Genomic DNA, 14,993 nt, shown 5'->3' with positions numbered 1-14,993 from the left:
GTCACCTCATTTGTCAATTTCCAGACGAATGAATTTCTTCCCTTTGTCTGAACAGCACCCCAATAACATTTTCCAGACTTAGCCTCAACTTTCTCTGCACTTTATTCTCTCTGAAGAGGTATTTGTAACCACTAACAACCCTACCTGTCACACTGTACCTAAATAGCAAGTGTGATACAACTTTTACCCCTGGGTCTTCCAAACCCAGTGTTCTCACACCATCTGTTACAGTAAGTTAGGGAATAAGAGAAATGCTTAATTATTACAATAATACTCCCTAGCTCTTATACAGCACTTCTCAGCCATAGGTTTCAAAGTGCTCTACACAGCAAGTCAGTATCATTATTCTCATTGCACAATGGGGAAACTGAGGCAGAAGGCTGTGCGATGACTTGCCCAAAGTCACGCAGCCAGCCAATGGCAGAGCGGGAAATAGAGCCCATGTCTAAGCATGGTGTTCTTTATAGGTAGGGTGGGCTACGTTTCAAGGAAATAAAGGACAGGTGTAGGAAAGTTAGGGACATAATTTTTTCCCCATATGTTTTACCGATGATATAAAGCAGCGGTTCACAAACTGTGGGTCGGGACCCCAAAGTGGGTCACGACCCAGTTTTAAGGGGTTCACCATGGCTGGTGTTAGACTTGCTGGGGCCCGGGGCTGAAGCCCAAGCCTAAGCCCTACCACCCGGGGCTGAAGACTGAGGGCTTCAGCCCTGGGTGGCAGGGCTCAGGTTACAGGCCCCCCAACCGGGGCTGAAGCCCTTGGGCTTTGGATCTGGTCCACCCGGGGCAGTGAGGTTCGGGCTTTAAAAAACAAATAACCAACCCTGGCATTTGTACCAGACTAGAATTTTCCCCATCATTGCTGGCTGCCATGTGGGCTGTCTCCTATATGTCATGCGCTCATGGGGACACTCGTCACCGGTCCCTGGGCAGGAGGGACGGGTGTCACCCTAGCTATAAGACTCCTGGGTGGAATTTTGCCTCTGCTTGCCGGCCAAGGGGCGTTCTCCCGCGTGGGGCCAGGATTTCCCCCTTCCTGCTGAGCAGAGAAAGCCTTTGTCACCTGTTCTGCAGGTGGGCCCTGCCCCCTCAGCTGATGCTGGCAAAGGGCCATGAAATACTGGGGGCGATTGGAGCCGGGGGGGAGAGGGGAAAAGCTGCAGCTGTGCTAACCCCTCTCTCCCCATATAGAGCCAGAGCTGGCCTGCCCCTAACTTCGCCTTGCCTGGGGGTTGCAAAGCCAGTCTCCCCCACCCCACCCGCCAGCTCCGCGCGCGCCACTCTGTCTCCTCCCGCCCCCCCACCCCCGGCTGCAGCGGCCTCCTTGTGCCGGTAGGTGGCGCTGCCGCCCCGCGGGCAGGCGGGTGACCCAGCGCGGAGGAAAGTTGGGGGCCGAGTCAGCTGGGGGGGGGGGGAGGGGGAGGAGGAGGAGGGCGGGCAGCGCGCTCGCGCCGGGCGCGCGTGTATATAGGATGTGCCGCCGCTGCATGGCTCTGTCCGCCGGCGGCCGCGCCAGCTGCCTGCTCGCCGCCCCTGCGCGCCGGTGACTCCCTCGCCCGGCTTCTCGCCGCCGCTCGCCCCGGCTGCGGCAGCCCACTCCCCGGTGCTTCCTCCTCCTCCTCCTCCTCCTCCCCCTCCTCCCCCCCCGCGCCCGGGGCTGCCCTCCTGCGGGCAGCCTCCATGCGCTGCCCATGGCCGGGGCACAGCCAGGCGTCCACGCGCTGCAGCTCAAGCCCGTCTGCGTCTCCGACCTCCTGAAGAAAGGCACCAAATTTGTCAAGTGGGACGATGTAAGTCGGATCTGCCCCCCCCCCCCCACGCCTTCTCCGTCCCCCCCCCCCCCCCGCCTCTCCCTTTCCAGGACAAGGTGTGTGTGTGTGTCCCTCTACCCGCCCTCCAGGCGCTCCCCCCCGCCCCGCCCAGGGCTGCCCCCTCGGGCGGCGGGATGGGGGACAAGGCAACGTGCCGAGCGCGGCTGGATGCCCGGCTCCGGCCCGGCCCATGGACCGCGCCGCGCACCGCCGGGGGACGGGGATCGGGGGAGGCGGGGGGCAGCCTCACCCCGGCTCACACCTGTTGTGGGCTGGGGCAGAGCGAGGGGGCCCCCCGCGTCCGTGCCGAGTGTTGCATTTCATGTTGGGGCGGGGGAAGAGGATGATTCCTCCGAAAAGGAGGAGCCCGCGCTCGGGTGCCGGGGGTTTGGGGCCAGCACCGGTGTGTGGTGTGGCCTCCCCCGCGACTGGGTTTGTTTCCAGAGCGTAGGGCGAGTGTGTGGGGCCGGAAGCCACACAGGTGCCGGGCCGCAGTATACAAGTTGGAGGATGAGTCTGGGGGTGGGGGGCGTTTAAAACGGAGGGGGAGCAGGTTGACAGTACGGATTTGTTTCCATGCCGGCGGTGAATTATTGTCCCTATTCCTTTTAGCATGCCATCTACGTTAGTGTGTGCACCTTCGGATCTATTGTTTATTGTAACCCTTTGACATCTAAATTGCCTCTTGACTGCTAAAACTTTTCTGAACTTACTTTGTCTCCCTTGCATCTATCTGTTCTTCCCATTTCACTTCATTCACTGTTATCTTTCCCCTCTCCGGTGTCTCTTGGTTATGTTGTATTCCATCTAATTCACCCTGTATTCCCCTATATTGTTATATATGGTGATTTAAAGTGTATTCTTTTTGCTTTTGTCCCCTTCCTCTTTCTTTCCCTGTGTTCTCTCTCTCTTCGTAATGACTACTTTCGCAGCCTTTTGCCGCTTTCGCCAGTCTTCTTTATTCCCTCTTTCTTTATGGACTGGTCCCCTTCCACCTTGTGACCTGAAATAGGCTGAAAGCTTGTCTCTTTCACTGACAGAATTTGGTCCAATAAAAGCTTCTACCTCACCCAGCTTGCCTCTCCACCCTCTATCACACGACCTGTGCATACACACCCTTGCATCCCCTAAATGAAGAACATCACAGGTACCCGCTCACCTTTTTTCCTCGGCAAACAGCTCTCACAATCCTTGACTCCTCCCAAAATCTACATGCATTCAAGCCTCCCAGCAAGACCCCCTCTCTCATACACACTTCTTCTCTGATTCCCCCAAAGCTCTCGTGCATTTTTGTTTCTGCAACGCAAAACACATTCACACCCCTTCAGTACAAAATCACACACACACAAGCAGCATCCCTTCCTCCCCTGAAACATCCAATACTATTTCTGTCTCTTCATCTCAGCATTGCTACATAGTGTGGGAGAGGGGTAGGTCTATGTTGCCCCCTGAACGGTAGCCAATTAGCAGTTGGGACTTCTTTTTCTCCCTATAGGCTGTGCTAGGGACTTCTTCAGAGACCGGGTGGATAGCATTCTCCTCCCCAGCATTGGGCCACCAGTTATGAGTGGGGAGGATATAGCATCGGGTGGAAGGAAACAGAGGGGGCAGGTTCCTTGTGAATCCCATCCCTCAGTGGTTGCTCCTGTGGTAAAACCTCAAGGGTTCCTGCCCTCCACACACAGCTAGAGAAATGGACACCCCACCAGGGCTGGTGCTGAAGTGTGCACTGAGGCAGCATTGTGATGAAAGTATATGGATTGGGCATAAAGGAGAAGACCGACTTGCTGCACAGACTGAATGGCAAGAGTTGTTGAGAAGAACTAGTTTTCGAGATCTCCTTTTATACTAGCTCAGCTCAAAAAGAAAAATTCTTGTGTAAAGTTGACTTCTCTGGAGACATGCGCAGTAACAGCTAGTGGGACAGCAAAGAGAAAGTGCCGTTCACTGCTCCCGTTCTGTTGCACAGTATCACGTTACCATTGCTCTCAACCTGTCAAGAGACTAAAGGTGTGATCCTGACCTTCATAAATGTGTGACAAATGCTTGCAGTGAGGAATGCAACACCAAAAAATTAGGAGGGAAGTCTTGAAGCAATGGGGATTTACTTATTAAGGGATTCCTAGAAGCTGAGTTTCATGACTGTGCCAATACTTTACAGTTATAAACAGTGAGATAACACCAGGGTCACATAGTGCCTGAGGTAGATTTGGATCTAAAATGGATGATTCACTTGCTGTTCGGGTTGAGTTGACACCTGTGAGTTCTCACCGATCAGATTTGCTGTATTGTAGATCACAGCACAGTTTCAGCCTTAGTGCTGTGAGATATATATATATATTTTTGATAAGCAATCTTGCCAGCAAATTCATAAACTACATATATGCTGAGGGCAAATTAACAGTGATTTATATTCTCCAGGTGAAGAATACAAGGAGTTATCAAACATGGATTATGTGTTTTGCCTATTTTTCATGGCCCTCGAATGTGTAACTGTGACAAGAACAGAATTGTTTGCAATATCTCATGGATATTGTTACCTTGAAAGATAGGACTAAATTATCTGCAGATAAAACTAGCTGATAGAGTTAAGTCTGCAGAGAATTTGGTCCTTCGTTTTTATTTGTGAGGGCTATTACTGCACCGTAATTCAGAAATGTGTATAGGTGAAGAGATGCACTCTGTGAAAATGGAGTCTTCCTGTATAAATAACTTACAGGATTTTTTTATTTAATTATAACTATATATTAGTATTGTATAGACTAAGTGAAACCACCCACAATATTAAGCATGAAGGTTGTTAGCAAAAATTGACAAAGGATATAAATCCTAAATCAAGATTAATTGTTATAGATTCCCTGTTATATCTGGCACATATGAGCCCCCCAATCCTGCAACCTCATACACAAGAATAGATCCTCATGCCCCGCCCCATTCTTTATTGGTGGGCTCTCTAAGTGAGGAGGGTTCTCTGGAACATATATGAATGTAGAAATGGGACTGAGATTATCTGGCACTGAGACACCTGCCATGGGCATAACACTGAAATAGTTTTGAGCCTTAACTCTCTTTTGATTTATTTAATTGCAATTTACTTAGTGTGTGCGAGAGGGTTTTTTTCTTTAATATTTTTTTACCCACAATGCCTCATTCCAGCAATGGAATCACCCCAGGGAAAAATATTTTAGTGGAAGTGATCCCTACTGTAGTATGGAACATTTCATACCTTAAATTGTCACTAGACATACATTGCCTGTATTCAGAAAAATTTTTTTTTTAATGAGCATCATTGACCTGAGGCTTTATGGTCTAAAGTGTGAAAATGTGTATATAGGAGCTCCTCTGTGAAACAATAAGCCATAATAATGATGATACATAATATGTTAAAGAACTTACCATGACAATAAAACCTAATAGACCATTACAACTACTTTGGATCCATTGTGTAAACCTAGTGGATGTGCAGAGAAGTTAAGCTCATGCACTAAGGTTCCTTATGAAATATTTGTTGGGTGGAGGCAGGGGAGAATACTTCCCACAATCCGCTTTTGTAGGAGGAGATTTTAAAAGGTGCTTAAGGGGTTTAGGAGCACAAGCTCCTTTGACTATCAATGGGACGTGTGCTCCTAAACACCTTAGGTGCTTTTGAAAATATCTTACTAAACAAATAATTAGCTATTCTTCTCTTACCCCCTTCCTCCTCCCATACATGAATACTGGTCCTGTCTGTAGGCAGAGCCAAATTACCACTGAAGTAACAAGTCCACAGAACTTGGTCCTGGAATTTCAGTTTGTGTTGTTTTGGCCTCCCCAAAGCACCTGAAAACGACTTTTTTCGTGTTTGGTACAACCCTAGAAATCTGATATGGAAAAGATTTGATCCACTCCTCTGTCAAGACAGCATTATCGCCTACCTATGCTTTCCCATACAGCACATTTCCTGTCTGTTTTATTTCTCTAATAGAAAAATGACCATATTGACTTCTTTTCACATCTCATAAAACAAAGGCTCTTCCTCAGCAAAACCTTGTGACTTTTACCAAGTTTCAGCCCAGAGCAAAATTTTCCAGATGAGTTATAAGCCACTGAAAATAGCTTTCTGCAAATGGGAGTGCTGAAAGGATTTTACCCAGAGTAGCACTTAGTGGCTATCACGCAGTCACACAATGTGTTGGATGAAGAGTAAAGCAATAGCTCTTAAAGAATTAATTTAGTACTTCTTTGAATGATGCTGGGGTGAGATGCTGGCAGAAGCAGTAGTAATGTAAGCTTTTAAACTGACCCACCAGTGTGCTTGAAACCTGGCCTGGAGCAGCCATTCCTAGGTGTTAGAGAGCGAACTGCCCTCCAATATCCATCTAGTAACTTTGCTGAGACCACTAAGAAGTGCAACATGTGCAATGCTAAATGTGTGATGTGGACCCTCATCTACTCATAAGTGCAAATTGGTCACCTACACGCCTCGTATAGGGCCTGATCCAATGTCTGTGTGAAGTGCATAGGTGATCTCAGTTGAAAGACTCTTGTTGACTTCATTGACTGTGCTCTGAGCAGTAATCATCTTCTGTCAATTTAGACTGTTTAAATTGGTGCAATCTACGCAATCGTAAAGGCTGGAAATTCCATGTGTTCTGCAGCGGATTTCCTGTCCTGTACGTTGAAATCCATTTAAAATCTTATTTAAATAAAAGAGAATACACCTCTATCTTACGAGACAAGTGAAGTTCTCATACACCAGGATTACAGGTGACTATATAATATCCCCATAGCCATCTGCTTCCCCATTGAAGGATGTTTTGGCTTGAGACTCCTTACAGGGGGGCCTGATTGTCAGAATGGGCTGAGCACCTTGCTCTCCGAAATTGGGATCCTTTCAGCTGTCTCAAGTTAGGCTTCCAAAAATCAAGATGAGCAGAGTCACTGGTCAGGAACAATCTTAGCCTTTCGTAGCAGGGAAAGAAGTCTGGGTTGTTCAAACATTGGTTTGACTGCCAGTGCTGTAGACATGCTGGTGTCCCTCGTTCCCAGTGTTTGACAGTTACCGTTTCAGGAAGAGGAGATTTATAGACTGAATTTACTCTGGCCACTTGACAGTAAATCAAACCCAATGTTTTAATAATTCTTCCTTGGAGAGTTTTAAAGCCATTTTCAAAAGAACTACATTCACTGCAAAGTGACGTTATAAGGCTTTCCAAAGTCCACTTTGTTTAGGGATAGTGCAGGGGGTGGGGCCTGATAACGGCAGATATATTACTAGCTGGGTGAGTTAAAGAAACCGGAGTAGAAAGGAGTTTTTCTCATGGGGTTGGTGGAGGTACAGCTCTGCCCTGGCTTTGTGTGCATAGTTGCTGGAACTAGGGGAGCTGGGGGTGTGGCAGCTTGAAGTGGTTTCCATTATATACAGGGCTTACAGTTTGGTTCAAAGGCTCTCGGCACCACCACTATATACAAATTGCTGATTGTGCATAATGGTTTCCGCTGTGTGGCCCCAGCAGGAACAGGACAGACATTGCCGAGGTAGCACCAGCCCCAGAGCTAGGACACCGTTTAGCTGGTATTGTCTAGTGGTGGTAATTGGCATGCCAAGGCAGGTTAATGGAATGGTATATGTTAAAAAAGTGTATTTGTTTTCAATTCTCACTTAAAGAGTTTCTTATCTTCTGTAGTGATAATATGTACTTTACATAAAGGCTTTGACTGGGTCTTTGCTGCTTATGCTATTTACTTTCACTTTCAAGTGTAGTCTACCAATAAATAATGGAGAGGTTATATTTATTGGGAATGCTGCCTAAATTAGGCGACTTTCTGGCCATAAAACTGGAACCCAGTTTGAACCAAAAATGTAGTTATCAGAATTGAACTGTTGCACACGCAGCAGCATCCAGTGGCTAGGGCACCAGGTGGGAAGTCAGGAGACCGGGGGCAAGGTAGTCCAGGGTGACTAGTGAATTCTGAGCACCCAAATTGAGATACTTTAAAGGGGTCTTATTTTTAGGAAGGGCTGAGCACTCACCTTTGAAAATGAGGTTCTTCCGTTTGTCTCATGTTGACTCGCTGCTCACTCTTAAAAATCTTGGCCCTGGGCTCTGCCATGTCATTTGTTTTATGACCATGGGCAAATCACTTAACCACTCTCTGCCTCCACACCCTCCTCTGTAAAATGGGGTAAATATCATTATCCTATCTACTCATCACAGTAGCGCCTGAGCCCGTCAAAACCACTAGTGGATTTTATCCTCACAATACCCCTGGGAGGTAGGGAAACGTTATTCCCATTTTACAGGTGGGGAACAAAGGTGCAGACAAACTAAGTGACCTGCCCACGCTCACCCAGGAAGTTCAGAGAGAAGTCAGGAATTGAACCCAGAGTTCTTCAGTAGACTTCATAAGGACTCACCTGCTAGACCAGTGATTCTCAACTAGGGGTATTTGTATCCCTGGAGATACGCAGAGGTCTTCCAAGGGGTACATCAACTCATCTAGATGTTTGCCTAGTTTTACAACAGGCTACATAAAAAGCACTAGCGAAGTGAGTACAAACAAAAATTTTATACAGACGACTTGTTTATGCTGCTCTGTATACTATACACTGAAATGTAAGTTCAATATTTATATTGCAATTGATTTATTTTATAATTATATGGTAAAAATGAGAAAGGAAGCCATTTGTCAGTAATAGTGTGGCTGTGACACTTTTGTATTTTTATGTCTGATTTTGTAAGCAGTAGTTTTTAAGTGAGATGTAACTTGCGGGTAGGCAAGACAAATCAAGACTCCTGGAAGGGGTACAGTAGCCTGGAAGGGTTGAGAGCCACTGTGCTAGATTATCTTTACTCACATTTATAAAATGCTTTTGAACTTGGTGGGTGACTAGTGCAGTGTGATTTGATCCGGGAGAATTCATGGGCCTATTTGTTTGTTTGGCGTCTTTTTTTCAGAAGATTATCAAGAACTTTTGATGTGTTTGTTATATTTTATAAACATCCAGATATGTACATGTATCAAGTATTATCAGTATGGATAAGTAGAAATAAATAAAACAAACTAGTTGTGAATACTTGCCTGAGAATGTATTTCTCCCTTGAAGAAACTTTCAGATGTGGTTTAAATTATTGGCTGTCATATAGCTTGTTTTATTTTGGCATTTTTTTTATTCTGTCCAAATCAGTCACTACTGAATATTTCTGAGACCATCAGAAATGAACCAACATTGGTCTGCTCTTAGATATATTCAGAGATTAGACTTTTCCTTTTTTAAAAACAGAAGAAAAACATACTCAACTGAACAACTTTGTTTTTCCAGCCGGTTTGGATTTGGAACTCTCTTGAGTCCAACGTGTTCCGTTTGTTTTTCTTTAATTATATTTAATCTGCAATGATCGGACCAAATATAATGAACAAAAATAAAGTAGGGAAGGATACACTGTTATCTAAACTAGTGGGAAAATGTTGTATAACCGTTCTCTTGCAACACAAGAAGAAAATCAGATACTGAATTTAAACAAATCATATTTCAGATGTTCAATCAGCTAATATTTCATCACAGGATAAATTCTGATCCTATTGAACTCCATTGGAAAGCATTTATTGGGACAGAGATTTGGCCCCAAGGTTATCTTGTAAAATGAGTAGACTCTTATCCCAAAAGGATATGAAAATGATTTTCAATTCCATATACAGCCTCTACATCACCTCACAATCCCTTTGTCATAAATATAAAGGGAAGGGTAAACCCCTTTGAAATCCTTCCTGGCCAGGGGAAAGCTCCTCTCACCTGTAAAGGGTTAAGAAGCTAAAGGTAACCTCGCTGGCACCTGACCAAAATGACCAATGAGGAGACAAGATACTTTCAAAAGCTGGGAGGAGGGAGAGAAACAAAGGGTCTGTGTGTCTGTCTATATTCTGCCTTTGCCGGGGATAGACCAGGAATGGAGTCTTAGAACTTTTAGTAAGTAATCTAGCTAGGTACATGTTAGATTATGATTTCTTTAAATGGCTGAGAAAAGAACTGTGCTGAATAGAATAACTATTTCTGTCTGTGTATCTTTTTTGTAACTTAAGGTTTTGCCTAGAGGGGTTCTCTATGTTTTGAATCTAATTACCCTGTAAGGTATCTACCATCCTGATTTTACAGGGGGGATTTCTTTATTTCTATTTACTTCTATTTTTATTAAAAGTCTTCTTGTAAGAAAACTGAATGCTTTTTCATTGTTCTCAGATCCAAGGATTTGGGTCTGTGGTCACCTATGCAAATTGGTGAGGCTTTTTATCCAACATTTCCCAGGAAAGTGGGGGGGGGTGCAAGTGTTGGGAGGATTGTTCATTGTTCTTAAGATCCAAGGGTCTGGGTCTGTAGTCACCTAGGCAAATTGGTGAGGCTTTTTACCAAACCTTGTCCAGGAAGTGGGGTGCAAGGTTTTGGGAAGTATTTTGGGGGGAAGGACGCGTCCAAACAGCTCTTCCCCAGTAACCAGTATTAGTTTGGTGGTGGTAGCAGCCAATCCAAGGACGACGGGTGGAATATTTTGTACCTTGGGGAAGTTTTGACCTAAGCTTGTAAAGATAAGCTTAGGAGGTTTTTCATGCAGGTCCCCACATCTGTACCCTAGAGTTCAGAGTGGGGGAGGAACCTTGACACTCTTATTATATTTATTCTCACAACATCCGTGTAAGATAGGCAAGTTCTATTTTACCCTCTTTACAGATGGGGAACTGGGACACAGACAGGCTAAGTGAATTGCCTACGGTCATACAGGAAGTCTGAGGTGGAGAAAGGACTTGAAGTGAGGTCTCTGAAGTCACAAGCTAGTGCCCCAAGCATTGGATTATCCTTCAAACAGCTATGCCAGATAATGATGAAAGGACTGAAATCCTTATCTGTTTTAATCTGGTAAATACAAGTTCTGTCAGTAGAATTTGATGTATCATTATTTTCATTGTGCAAAAATGCTTTCTAGCAGAGTGGAAAAAAATGGAGAAAAACCGTGGCTATCAAAATGTGTCAGCCACCAAAAACTGGCTTTTTGTTAACTAAAACATTTCAAAATGGTCACTGAAGTTTTTGATTTACTGAAACAAGATGGGTTATTTTTAAATGAAAAACTTGTATAAAGTATAAACATTGACATTTTTATGCAATAAATTGCAGTTTAGAGAAAAAGGTTCTTATTTGATTGAAAAAAGTTCTAGTTAAAGAAGTTTTGACCTGCTCTACTTTCTACACAAAACTTTGCTTTTTAAGAAAAAAAAAACATTAAATAAATTTTTTGTTACTACAGTCAAACCACATTAAAAGACCATTAGTAAGGTTGCAAAATCAAGCAATTAAAAGCTAGGAAATGCCAGAATTAAGATTGCCTGTGCAACTTAATTTGGTCCCTTGTGTGTATGCATTATGATACAGTCTTTAATTACATAATCACATACTATTTTGCTACAGGATTCCTGGCTCATTCGTTGCACAGGACAGTGGTGTTGACTTATTCAATCTTATTAACAGTCCTCATTGTTCAGTGGATGGCTCCATGGCTTATTTACTGTATGCTATTCAAACCCTGCGCTGATGACACAATTATTAATTTCTTCATGGGCTTTTCTGTAGTACCCCTCACCGTTTGTTGAAGCACTCAGATACTACATCAATGAATTAATGTTCACAATGCCCCTGTGTGCTCAGGGTGTGTTGTTCCCATTTCAATCCCCATCCCCAAAACTCTTCCCCCCCCCCACCCCCCCAGCCTTGTTTAGCGGCATGACATGAAGGGCATGTCTACACTTTGAGCTGGGTGGGTGATGCCAGACTCAAGGAGACATCCTTGTGTGAGCTCTCAGCTGGCTCGGACAAAGCTAGTGCACTAAAAACAGGGGGTAGCCGCGGCAGTGTGAGCGGCCCTGAGTACGTACCCGCTGGGGACTGTAGGCATGTACTCAGGTCAGGAGAGACGGAAGCGCCCTAAAAGTGGATGGGCCACCGGTGCCTGAACTGTGGCCCTGCACTGCCCCTTCTTCCCACCCTCGCACCGCCCCTTCCATGAGGTCCTGCCCCTGTGCTACTGCTTCCCTCCCCAAGACTCCGGTGCAAAAACAACGAGGAGTCCTTGTGGCACCTTTAGCCCACGAAAGCTTATGCCCAAATAAATGCGTTTAGTCTCTAAGGTGCCACAAGGACTCCTTGTTTTTGCTGATACAGACTAACACGGCCACCACTCTGAAACCTTCCTGGTACAGTATCCTAGGGCTTGTGTGTGTAGAAAACTTGTACCGCTTTTAGCTATGCTGTACTGGTATAGTTAAAGCAGTGCAACTCTAGAAATTGCACTGGTAAAGTGCTTTTACCCCTATCACTTATTCCTGTACGGGAAGGGGGGTTAATTATACTGGTATAAGGCGCCTTTATGCTGCTCTAACTGCATCCACACTAGGGGTTATACTGGTATAACTATTTTGGTTTAAAAAAAAAAAAAACCCTACACCCATAACTGTAACCCCCTACAAACTCTGAATGTGGGCCCGGCTTTAGCTGAATCTGAGGGGCTTGTCTACATGAATGTTTAGTTTGTTGCAAGTTGGGGTGTGAATTTACCCCGCACTAGCCTGCAGCTCACATCTGTCCTTGGGAATCCTGGAGACGTGTATTAACAGTTCTTTAAAGTGCATTTATCTAGTGCTCTTTACACTGGGAGGGCATCAGCAGGGGCCATACAGACAGCGCAGCAGGTCAGTGCGGAATAGGGTCACACCCCAGCTTGCAGTGAACTAAACTTTCTTACAAAACTGCTGTAGGTGAAGACCAAAATATTGGGAGATTAAAGCCATGATCCTGTGGATTCTTAAACAGGTGCATAATTTTAGTCATCATCTCCTGTCTGCTGCTCTTGTGCTTAAAGCCATCCAGCCACTTTTATAGCATTTCTCATAGGACGTGTCTCAACACAGAAGTTGCACCAGTAAAAGTTTTGGCAGAATGCATTCATGTTGGGTCGTTTGTGCCATTCAGCATGTCACCACAGCATTGGGCAGTAGTGGCAGAAGTGTGGAGCAGTGCGGGTAGACATCCCACTTTCTTTGATTGTGCCTCAGTGGCATAAAATCTCTTTACAACAATGAAAAGTCACTTAGGTTTTTCAGTACACTAAAAATTACAGTGACCTTTTTTTATATACACAGGCCCGAATTTTCCAAAATGGGAGCCTAAAGTTATGCTTCTAAGGGGGTGGGGGGGAATTTTCAAGTCTCCTGAATGATTTACGGGCACAAGTCCCATTAACATCAAACTTTGATGGAGGCATGTAGCCTGGTTGATGCATTTCAGCTTTCTTGACTTCTGTGAATGCAGTATGTCAGGAGGTGGTTTTGGTTGCAAATACAGCACAGGGCTAGAAGAGTGTTTTAAGTGTGAAACGTCTTAGTGGAAAATATCTCTATGCAAAATATGAAATTAATACCAAGTTAGGAAACCACTTAAAGAAAATAGTCCAAAATGTCTGTTTGAGCAATTCAAGACTATAAAATTGGAAGAGAGTAAAGAACATGTAAATAAAAAAAAATCTGTTTTAAATTAAAAATCAGGGTTTTGTTGTTTTTTTTAATCCCTCTGATGTTGTATATACTGGTCTATCAGATTGGGTCCATGCTGCTGCTGTTCTTTTTATTTCAGGAATTTGCAGAGGAACTCCATCAGAAGCCAGAGCTCTGCTTGGCAATAGTAGGCAGAGGGTGGTATTTGAAGCTGCTAACAATTTGCGGTCATTTGTGGCATGGACTTGTTGGCTAGACGTTGCAGATCTGCTGTGCCTTTCTCTGCTTTTTTTTTTTCCTTCTCCACCCTAATTGTTTCTCTTCCCCATCCCACATCTTGATTGTATTCTCGGAACGTCTCCATGAATGTTTCAGCATGCCATGTATTGGTTGTTCTGTTTGTTTATTTAGGGCCAGATGTTCAAAAGATGTTCTAAATACGTGTTTGGCTTTCCAAAAGGGACACCTGTTCTCAATGGGAGCTGCTGCGCTTTGAGTACCTTTTTGACAATCAGGTGCCTAAATGGGAGTTGAGCTCTTTAGAAATCTAGTCCTGAGAGACTGTGCTGAGAACAGCCTCTTTGCTCACTTGTGTGAGGATACAGTCAACCGAGCCTCGTCTTTCCTTCTGTTGCTTTATTCTCTCTCTTTTCTTTTGTGTGTTGGATTCAATAGGGGTGGGGAAGAAATGAGTTTGCCCCCCTCCCTCTTTGTTTGTCCTTAGGTGTTTTTCCTTTGTAGGGGTGGCTTGTTTACCTGGATGGAAGGGAATTGTATTTCGTACACTCATAAAGTGCTTTTGTGTCTCCTCGGTTTTGTTGTCTGTGTAGGTGTGGATGGAAAACCGCTCCATTTGGGGAGGTTGGGAAGTGGGTCAGTTATGTGCGGGAGAAAACTGAATGAATGGGTTTGAAGATACTCCTCAGCAATGACTCGTAGCAATGCGGGGTGCAAAAATATCTTATTTGTAAATATAATACAGCAATTGTGTATGAAATATTTATCTGCTAAGTCAGACAGTTATTACTTGGAACGGTGGGGTTGACCAAACTTCTGATGCACTGGTTTAGGTTCTTCATTTTCTTATGTGTAAATGTATAGGGCGTTTTCATGGGTTTTTTTGATTGATTTCCCCTCCCCAAATAAAAAGCTACTTGTGGGTCCATAGTCCCAAAGACTGAGTGCTTGTGAGTGGGGAAGAGCATCCTGCAAAGGTGAGCAGAGAAGTTTTATTTCTGTTCCCAGATCCAGAAATAGGAGTATGGCTCTGGATGAGAGCTTGACACAGTTTTATTTTAGAAACAAGAACGTAGAGACAGTCTGAACCCAGCCCTTGCTGCTGCTGCTGCCACTCGCAGCTGCCACAAGGGTGAGGAAGATCTGTAGACAACATTTTTAAAAAGTTAGATATGGTAAATAAAAGTTTTATAGGGCAGGCACTGTCTCTGGCTCTGTGTTTATACGATGTCTAGCAGAATGGGACACCAATTTTGGTTGGGACTTTTATGTGCTGTTGTAATACACATCATAAAATGTTTTGTCATATCAGAGCAGTGCATTTAACATAAAAAACAAGAGTAGAAATTATTATAAATTAGTAACAGAGCAGAGAAAATGTTCTTGCTTTTGCATTTCCTGACTTAAAGCTGAAAATTTTTTTTG

The 14,993-nt window shown here is 44.5% G+C and overlaps 1 protein-coding gene across 1 annotated transcript in view; it reads left to right on the top strand.

Moving 5' to 3' along the window:
* Window positions 1-1,694: 1,694 nt before the first annotated feature.
* Window positions 1,695-14,993, top strand: part of PLCB1 (phospholipase C beta 1) — a 659,574-nt gene continuing 646,275 nt past the window's right edge. Inside the window, exon 1 of the mRNA XM_077812057.1 lies at window positions 1,695-1,793. Coding sequence (XP_077668183.1) covers window positions 1,695-1,793 — 99 coding nt within the window. The remainder of the gene's footprint in view (window positions 1,794-14,993) is intronic.

The sequence above is a fragment of the Eretmochelys imbricata genome, chromosome 3 (genome assembly GCF_965152235.1).
Source record: "Eretmochelys imbricata isolate rEreImb1 chromosome 3, rEreImb1.hap1, whole genome shotgun sequence".
NCBI classification, from domain to species: Eukaryota; Metazoa; Chordata; order Testudines; family Cheloniidae; genus Eretmochelys; species Eretmochelys imbricata.
Note: the sequence above shows the minus strand (reverse complement) of the source record. Positions and strands in the feature narration are given on the sequence as shown.